General features: G+C 31.1%; 3 protein-coding genes across 3 annotated transcripts; all 3 read right to left on the bottom strand.

Annotated features, from left to right (window-relative positions):
* Positions 1-4,222: 4,222 nt before the first annotated feature.
* BMR1_03g02360 (Small nuclear ribonucleoprotein-associated protein B) lies at positions 4,223-4,639 on the bottom strand (the record flags this gene model as incomplete). Its single annotated transcript, XM_012793629.1, has 1 exon — positions 4,223-4,639. One exon carries the CDS (start codon positions 4,637-4,639, stop codon positions 4,223-4,225), a length of 417 nt encoding a protein of 138 aa, XP_012649083.1.
* Positions 4,875-7,043, bottom strand: BMR1_03g02355 (SET domain; the record flags this gene model as incomplete). Its single annotated transcript, XM_021482042.1, has 7 exons — positions 4,875-4,944; positions 5,219-5,298; positions 5,321-5,561; positions 5,585-5,696; positions 5,718-5,802; positions 5,823-5,977; positions 5,999-7,043. The coding sequence occupies 7 exons, from the start codon at positions 7,041-7,043 to the stop codon at positions 4,875-4,877; spliced, it is 1,788 nt and encodes a 595-aa protein (XP_021338606.1).
* Positions 7,044-7,346: 303 nt separating this feature from the next.
* Positions 7,347-10,463, bottom strand: BMR1_03g02350 (Lon protease homolog 1 mitochondrial; the record flags this gene model as incomplete). The annotated part of the gene is made up of 1 exon (XM_012793627.1): positions 7,347-10,463. The coding sequence occupies one exon, from the start codon at positions 10,461-10,463 to the stop codon at positions 7,347-7,349; it is 3,117 nt and encodes a 1,038-aa protein (XP_012649081.1).
* Positions 10,464-10,512: the final 49 nt, after the last annotated feature.

The raw sequence follows: 10,512 nt of genomic DNA, 5'->3' as shown, positions 1-10,512 counted from the left end.
TAAACTCAACAAATTTGTTGATTAATTGAGTTATAAACTAAAACAATAAATAATAGGATTTCTTATTATAATAATTTAATATATCAATCATTAAATAAACAGTAATTTTATGTATAATTATAGTAAAAAATATATTTCCAAAGGAGATAATGTAAATTAAATATAATTACATTATTTAAATTAATTAAGCATGATATTATTTATAATTTAGTAAAAACTAGAACTAATATAGACGATTTTATTTGTTATAAATATCATAATAAATAATTGTTATTATATTTAATTATAAATTGTAATATTTGTGAAAAATAATGTAGTTTTTATTTACATATATATAATTGAATATTAAATTATATATTATTATTAATTTAAATTTAATTATAATTATTATCTATATGTAATTTTGTAATTGATATTATATTTATATTAAAATCAAATAATTATTAAATTAATAGACAAAATAATTAAATAAATTTAATTTTAATTTTTAAATATTTATTATTGTAATATAGTTTATTTTGATCTATTTTTTCATTATTAATTTTATATATTTAAATATAATATAAATATTATATTTAAATATATATTCATAATAATTAAATTAATTTTAAAATATAATATTGAAATTAGTAAATTGTTTTAATTTGCTAAAATTATTTATAAATAATGAAAATAATTTAATAATATTATTATATATAAATCAATTCATTTATTAATTTAATTATATTATTTATATTAAATTATATTAATAAATATTAATTAATTATAATAATTTAATACAAATAATAATTATTATTAGATATTATTTTATATATATTATATTTAATAATATATATAATAATATAATTAATTTGAAATTAAATAATATTAAATTAATTGTTTGAAATATTATCTAAGTTTATTTTAATTATTATATTTTATTTAATATTGTATATTTTTTAATTATTTACTGTAATATATATTAATTATAATATAATTAATTAATTTGAAATTAAATAATATTAAATTAATTGTTTGAAATACTATTTAAGTTTGTTTAATTATTATATTTTATTTAATATTGTATATTTTTTAATTATTTACTGTAATAAATTAATCTATTATCATCATTTTAAATCCATTGTGCAAATTAATTATATATGTTTTTATTAATATAAATTCTGTTTAAGAATATTGAAGACTGAAATTATACCCATAAATACATTTGTACTCAAGTCATCTATATGTACTCATGAATATATAATAAATTTCTATGTCACAAATTGACACCAACTATAATAGTTGCCTGTTATATACTACCCTAGATGTAAGACTACACGCTATACTATATTTAACCAATCAATAACTGTGTTACTATGATTGTAGACCAATATACTAGTAAATTGGTAAATATCGCTTTTTTATTTATGCGTGAGGAATATATTTGTTTAATACTCTACCTATTATAAACGTAATTTACTTTATCTATAGATTTAGAGTAGATGAATTGCAATGTTGTAAAAAATACATAAAATAACAAGATATAATACTTCATTAAGTTATCTATTATAGTTATGTTGTATCATAATAGTATATCAACGAATAGAGTATGATTTATTCATTATTACCGTTACATATTGTTATTAATATTATATAGCATTGACTTAGATTTATGTGCGTAATAGTTGTTTAATAATCGCATTTGGTCCAGATTTTAATATTTACATATAAATATTATTAATAATGACATTGGTGTACAAATTAATTGATTGTGGTATAATATTATATGTGATTCTATCAATTTCGATAATTCTAATTTATGAAAGTTCACTTGATATAATATTAAACAATACATAATATATGACGCACAAACATAGTGTTGAGTGATTATTTCATGTAATTTATACTCACAATACCATTGAATATATAATTACAACAATTGTAACGCAATTATGATACTATATTTGTATTATATATCAGAACAATTAACTTGATATATATAGTATAATCAAAACATATACCTATTAAGATTAGTATTATGAATACAATATTAATGTGTGTAAGATAGTGTATGTGACAAAGGAACAATGTATGTCAACTTGAGATGTGATTGATGTGTTTGTATTATAATACAGTGTTGTAAATATATGTTATATATATGTATATGAATTAGTTAATATGCCATATACTTTTATATGATACGAATGGTTATATATTATATATACAAAATGCATAAGTGCAATAATATATAATTTAGCATTGATATGTATACATCTGGCGACGTCGTGGAGGTTATGATAATATTGTATATTATAACAATGCATACTATACATTAAAGAACTTGATTATTCTATAACAATTAAAGATACTATAATTATAAATGTTAGATATTGTTTCTAACCGCATCATTTATTACTATGTATTTTATTTATGTGATAATTGTTAGTTCAACAGTATGATGAATATGCCTCGTTACATAGAATTTAAATAAGTATGAGTTTCGAGTTATATGGATATAAATATATTAATAGACTTAATGTATATGATTATCAAATTAATACCTTCATTAGTCTAACTATATGTATTGTTGTCAGTTGATGTGTTTAGTAGGCACAGTATCTTATAATCACAGTATCAATCATCTCATATGTCTATTAGTATAACTGATATAAATTTTGATGACGATTAAGTTACAATCGATTTTTAATCATTCAATTTTAATTAGGATTTATCCAGTTAGGTGATTAGGTATTTGAACAAAATTACCCAAATCAATTCTCACAGCATTACTTACATATATAAAAATTGGCTATAAATTATTATTATTTTCATTTTTAAATGACATTTCAACTCTCCATATTGTTAGTTGTTGAATTATATATTTAAACCTTATTTGCTGCAAAATATACTTCAACGAACATACAATTGGTCTCCTTGATACGCATGTTATCGTTTGTTATTTCATAATAAGATGAATCAAAATTATTTATTATAATCTTAGATTAATTCGAGGCGACTAATTTTAATATTATATTTATGTTCCGTTGGTATATTTTTATGTGCAAATAATATATATTACACAACCATATTCAAATTCATCTTTAGCTTTAACATTTTATGTGCCAGAACTAAATATATAATTAATTGTTTGGATAATTATGATTAATTAAATTCAAATTTAATTCAATCTCTTCTTAAACTATTTTAGTGTTTCATAGCTAATATTAATCTCTTATTTTTGTATATCATATATATATTTAATATTGATCCATCGATTGTTTAATGACCTTAATTTTATTATACCACAGTAAGCAACAATTAATTCTACATCTACTATCAATTGTTTTATAAAATTTTTATTCCGCAAGTACATTCCGCATTGAAATCTAAATGTTTTTCTAATGACAATACTAGACAGCCTTTATTTTAAGATTAGCCAATGATAAGGTTAAATATCTTTATTTCAATGAAATTTATTACACACCATTATATTATATCCATACTAACATCTACCAAAAACCATTGTTATACCATTAAATTAATGACGTCTAATTTCAATGTGCAATTAAAAACATAAACATATATTCAATTCTCACGTATTTAGTAAGTTATATAGAATATATAAAAAAAATTTGTTGATCAGAAAAATCCCACCACTCTCTGCATAATATTTTTAATATAATATTTACCTATAGTTCAATTTTTAATCTTAAGATAATTTTTTGGTAATAAATATATCAATATATTGATATATTGATATATTGATATATTGATATATTCATAAATTCATAAATTCATAAATTCATACTAATGTAAGTCTATGAATGTTTTAATGCTTTACAAAATTAGAATGTTTTTACTCACGGCAATTCTTTAGAATAAAAATTTATACTTCCAATACTCTACGTAATTTTTGTCCAAAACCAACATTTATATTGCCTTATAAACATTACTGACATAAAATGCAAATCTGATACTACCTAGAATTCATTGTAATAAATAGGTATTTATTGATATTTGATTATCAAAATATACAATTTATTACTTTAAAATCATGCAATATATAGTAAATAATGCAATTTTAATAACTCTATGATTCTACAAGTGTATATTATTCATGATATCTTATGAATAAATTTCTGATCGAACAAACAAATAGTTCACTAATTAAATAACATTGAGGTATATCTATGATTAAACAACTTTTAATTTCCAATTAAAAAAATAAATCTTGTTAAAACAGTTATCTGGGTGTCATTTGTATGGGACCAGGTCCTACCATACCGCGGAGGGGAGCAGTTAATCCCATGGCCCCGGCCATGGGATTAACTGGCATGACATAAGGCATACCTCGGCCGGCAACCACAGCCTTCCCTGGTCCAGTTTGTCCCGTTGGAGCTGTAGATGCGGGGGCGGATTCAGCGGTAAATGAAACTACATTCTCGCCCCTTAGTAATACAAAACCCAAAGTACGCTTGATTTCCACGGGTTCTTTGTCAGAAGGTTGTTTCTTTATCATCCTATACTCTTCACAATCAGCTAGTACTAAGTTCATATGCCTGTCAAACGCAATAAAGACGCCTATAAATCGACGGTTGTCCTTGATGATGACTCTGACGCGATAGTTTAGCCATTGTTGCATACGGGTGTTTCGGCCCATCACAATAAAACAATTATATTATCACTTTATTACTGGATAGGTTAAAAGTAACAAATGTCACAATGAATTTTGTACCTGAATACTTAGGTGTATATAACACTAAGAATGGGGTACACATACTATAATATACAATGTACTATACTATGTATACAACTTAATATAAGGTCACGCAAAATTGAAAATCATTATAATTCATATAAAATACTAGCAATGTATGGTTCCAAAGCTGGAATTGTCACATTCTACCGGAACAGTTGGACGATCCGCAATAACAATATTCCTTGTTATACACAGATTCAGATAGTCTATATCAGTAATATTCATACGTCAACAAAATGAATTTATTAGTTATTTATATATATTTAAAATTGCAATTTTTATGCAAAATTCATCGGAACTTGGTGAAAATTTACGTAAAATCATGTAAACGTCATCATAGGAGTTTAAATAAATCAATAAAACGTGGGTTAAAATTGTAAATGCTAGTTACATAGTATAAATAGTAGGCGATTCAGTGCAATAAAATGTATGAAGCTTCATATTTTTAATATAATATAATAAAATAAACTAAATGTCGACCTGTAATTGTAAAAGATCTCTTGCCCAGGAGCAATATCCCTACTGGCATAGATGCCAACATGTGGTCCATTATATTCATCCTGTGTAAATTATTGTGCATACGTGTACTGTATTGGTGTAAGCGTTTGGATCGCAGGAGTGATTCACAAATCTTGCCAAATTACCAGTTTTGGTGGCATCAATAACTCGGTTATCATCCGCACGAAATAGATAAGTGCTGGAACCCATGCATTTTTCATAGGCATCCTCCCTCACATCCGTCATGGCATCTGTCACTAGCACCCCGGCATATTCGATTATAAATTCGCCTTTCTTTATGTCCTCCCCTGCAAACAATCCAAAACTGAATTGTGTATAGCTACTTACCCATGCACACCAGATTTTGCTAGTCTAAGCACTTTATTTACAGGGAAAGGCGATAGAAACCCATTTTTAGGAGTTATATTCCTAATCCTAGAGCATATGTTGTGCAACAAATCTACATGGCATATTTAGTTACTGTGCCTGCGGTGTTTGGCGTACAAATTGTTCATCTTATTGCGCAAAAATGTCGTTTCAAGTTCTTCAATAGATTCACCGTATATCTAGATCATACAAGTTAAACCTTCAAATGATATCCGTTGCAAGGGGCGACGAAGGTAGATGAACTTATAGCCAAATTGCGATAAAGTTCTGTAATTTCAAGTTTATTAGCATCATCAACATTCCTTTCAATATCAGCGAAAGGATTGGAAAAACTTGAACGTTCCCTATATTCACCTGGATGTGGCTGTGACTTACGCTCATCATAATAATTATTATCATCCTCACTATCGCTGTTGATAAAGTCTGGAGAATTATAATTGTATCTCTTACACCACATGGTAATGCGATTAGTTTCAACATCCTTAAACATCCTTTTGTGCATATGTTGCACTTGACACACGTATTGTGTGGGTATATCAATGGAACAGTGTTCTAGAAATGGACTTGTGTAAACCCAGACGCCCAATTCCATGTCATCACTAGGGATGGGCCAACCACCGAATTTGACATTCTCTTCATAGGCACTGAATGATTTACATCCAACAACGCATTTAAGCGTGGGAATCACAGACAATTCATTACTTTCATAATTTTTCATATTATCATTGTCAATGTTAGTGTGATCACGCAATTCATCTAGCCATTTGTGAGTATGAAAATCATATCGCTTATAAGTGATATTGTCGTTATTGTTTGCATCATGCATATCAGAGCCATTTTTGTTGTAATAATAACGCTTGTCTAAATCTATATGTCTTTGATTTGGAAGGCCAAGAGGAGGAAGTTTTGTGAACCAACATTTTTCCACGTAAACACTAGGAGCGGCACACTCTACACATTTTTGGTGATGTTTTAAGTCAGTATTTCTAGTACAGTTATTTGCAATATTTGCCAAGTGATTAGCACAATTCTTGTCATTATTGGAAGGATTTTGCTGTCCATCAGTTATTGATACCCTAATATCGGGGTCAGTCTCAGATTCCATATTTTCGGAGCCATGTGATGCCGTGATTTTCTTTGGCACTAGTGTGTGTGCCTCGTACCATGAATATAAAATTATATCGGTAAATTCACCCAAATTTGAATCATTTGTTGCGCCATTTATCGCGTCTATTGCACAATCCTGCCTATTCCAACTTATATTATCCAAAGATCCCGTGACTTCAGATGTGAATATTAGTGAATTGTTCACAGCATTGCAAAGCCTTCTAGATACAGATTTTATTTGGTTTTCGTGTGACAACAAATATTGTTCGGTGGCATTTTGAGCCGCCCTGATGTCTACACTAACTCGGGACATAAAGACACCGTAGCACAACCCTATACAATTGATCACTGTACATATGAATTATACTTCTTAGCAAAATTTTATATTAACCGAATAAATATTAAAAATATATTCTACCCCGTTAAACCTACATTTAATTTGTTTTGATTTCACATTACACTCACTCACTTTAGTTTCGATAAAACAACTTATCATATTACAAACAAAACATATGCAATTAATAATATATGTATCTACTACTCAGTATATAAGCTTTGTTTGTGATTGCCAAAATTTGGGAAATATTACAAACGTGTTAATATGGGCCAACAGTGCTTATAGTGCCCTATTGTATACTTGCTGGAAGTCTTCCACAAAAGTAGGATTTACCTTTTCTTTGATATCATCCTCCAACAGTTCAAAGTCAGCAAAATTGGCCTTGGGCAATATCACATTCTTAACTCCCTCCCTAATGGCCGCTACCAATTTTTCTTTAACCCCTCCTATCCTGAGTACTTTGCCCGTTAGCGTTAGCTCTCCTGTCATAGCAAGAGAAGGTTTACATGATTTCTTAAGCGCAAGAGACACTAGTGCCAGCGCCATTGTGATACCTGCGCTTGGGCCGTCCTTAGGCGTTGCCCCCTCAGGGACGTGCAAATGTATCTTAGCTTCTTCCAAGAAATTGTTACTGGGGTCTATTTTAGAAACAAAGTCTCTGGAAAAGCTCAGTGCAATTTCAGAGCTCTCATTCATCACTTTACCCAGGTGCCCAGTCACTTTGAACGCTGCTGAGTCTGCTTTCTTTCCTGATGCCTCGACAAAAAGGATGGCTCCTCCCATGTTGGTCCAGGCCATGCCCATAACTACTCCTTCAGGCATTGGGTCTAGGTGCAATCGCTCCGTTTGAAATATTGGTGCCCCGAGATATTTTTGCAGGTCATTCACCGAAACTATCTTTTTCTCCTCAGGTACCAACCTTTTATCATTATCTCCTCCCGATAATGATGCAGAATTATCCTCCGATAATTTTTTGTGCTCATCACCTTCTCCATCGTCACATACAGAACTATCCATTTCAGTTCCAATAGTGCCTACCTGTGCTGACAAATCAACAGAATCTATCCCTGCCTTAGACAATTCAACGGACTCAACGGTTTCTAATGCAATTTTACGGAGTATCTTTTCTATAGATTTTTCCAATTGCCTAACCCCGGACTCTCTAGCATAAAACTTTACAATGTTACTTAAGCAATCATGATCAAAAGCCACATTATTGATCCCGGACTCTTTTAGACACTTTGGAATTAGATGACGAGTAGCAATCTCTATTTTTTCCTCATGGAGATAACCTGAAAGGTGAATTACTTCCATCCTATCCAGCAATGGCGCTGGTATCGTATCTGTGACATTTGCGGTGCACACGAATAAGATCTTAGACAAGTCAACGGGTATGTCTAAATATAAATCTCTAAAGGTGTTATTTTGGGAAAAGTCAAGTATTTCTAGTAAAGCTGATGCCGGATCTCCCCGTATATCCTTACCCAACTTATCAATTTCATCAAGCAGTATCAGGGGGTTGTAACACTTAGTATAACGTAATGATTGGATAATTTTCCCAGGCAACGCTCCAACATAGGTTCTACGATGCCCCTTAAGCTCCGCTACATCGAACAAACCGCCTACACTAAGTTTATATATTCTCTTGTTGAGTGCCTGCGATATACTGACGCCGATTGAAGTTTTACCGACCCCAGGAGGTCCTACAAGACACAATATTTTACCATGCGAATCTCCACGGGCAATTGTAACAGCGATAAACTCTAGCAATCGCTCCTTAACATCTTTAAGCCCATAGTGGTGACTGTCCAATATACTACGTGCTCGGGAAATGCTCTGCTCATCAATTGTAAGCTTGCCCCAAGGAAGACCTAATAGCCATTCAAGGTGGGAACGACAGACTCCAAATTCAGCTGATGAAATTTCAAGCTGTGAAAGTCTTGCTATACTAGTTTTGTAACTCTCAATTCCCTCTTCGGGCATGTATTTCTGGCACTCTTGGAATTCTTTATCAAATGCATCAATTACAGATTGTTTATCGTCCCCATCCACACCTAGCTCCTTCTTAATCATCTTCAAGTGTTCCATTAACAGATATCTTTTCTGATCACCGGTCATTTTCTGTTCCACCTGGGTTTTAACCTGCATTTGGATTTTTGCAAATTCGTAGTCTTTCCTGGCCAACTCCAACACCAAAGTCAACCTTCTTTCCATATCCAATTCTTCTAGCACATTTTGTAATTCGTTTCTCTTGCCCATGGACATACCGGCAATTAGATCTGCCAGCTTGTGTGGGTAGTCAAGGTTGTAGAATCTAATCACCTGGTCAAAGTGTTCCTTGTAGAAATGTGAAGTTTTCAATAGGTTTTTCATCGTAGTAATAATTTCTAGATGTAGTGCCTTGATGACATCATCGTTTGGGTCGAATTTATCCTCAATATAATCAACTGCCACACGATATAGGGGTGAGCTATCATCTGGTTCCTTGTAGTATCCGGTCATTCTGATGCGTTTATATGGCATAAGAATAGCTTGTCCACCGGGTAAATTCATATGAGGCGCAATACTTATTATCTGCAGCAACGTGCCAATGCTGTGCATCTCTTCACACCTCCTAACCGCGCCTGCATCTTCTCTTAGGCTCGAAAAGTTGGAAAGCGGGGATATATCTGTCATTGGCTCTTTGACTAGGAAACCCCCAATGAAATCATGACCCAATTTGTTCCTGGCATTTGATAGCGATTGAATTACAAATGGGTCTTGAATTTGGAGAACCTGGTAGAATCCTGGGAATGCTGGTTTTTTGAATAGCCCCAACGCAAATATTGCATGCAATCGTGGTCCTCCCTGGCCAAATGCCAGAGCAGGTAGATTATCCCCCTTAGGATATATTACCTCAATAAAAGCCTTAGCCTCCCCTGTATCGGTGGCGGTCTGCCCATTTTTGGTACTACCACCGGTCCCTTCATCATGGTCGAGCGGATCCGATTCTTTTAGGGGCAAAGGACTGCGGCGTATTTTACCTTTTTGTGCCGATCTACCAAATTTTTTTTCATCCTTCAAGAATGTAAGTATGGAACGGATGTCAGAAAGAGATGCATAGCTAATTGGTTGATCTGGCGAATCTTTCAAATCTGATGGATCTGATTCGTCGATTTTTGATATAAAATCATCACCTTTACTGTCTTCATTATCTACTTTTTGGTCATTTTCAACTATATCTTCTTCTTTGGGATCATTTATATGATCGTCGGTGGGATCCTTTGGTGAACTGGAGAAGTTGCGCGGCAAATAACGTATTGGGCATGATAAGCAAGTGGGTCTAGCTATATTTACATATTTATAGGTATGATAATGAGAATTTAAATAAATCTTCCTAATCGACCAGGCCAACATTCTGGCCACCCCACCCAAACCTATGTATACACAACACTGGCATGACTTT

The sequence above is a fragment of the Babesia microti genome, chromosome III (genome assembly GCF_000691945.2).
Source record: "Babesia microti strain RI chromosome III, complete genome".
Taxonomy (NCBI): domain Eukaryota; phylum Apicomplexa; class Aconoidasida; order Piroplasmida; family Babesiidae; genus Babesia; species Babesia microti.
The sequence above is the reverse complement of the archived record's forward strand: the minus strand, read 5'-3'. Positions and strand labels throughout refer to the sequence as shown.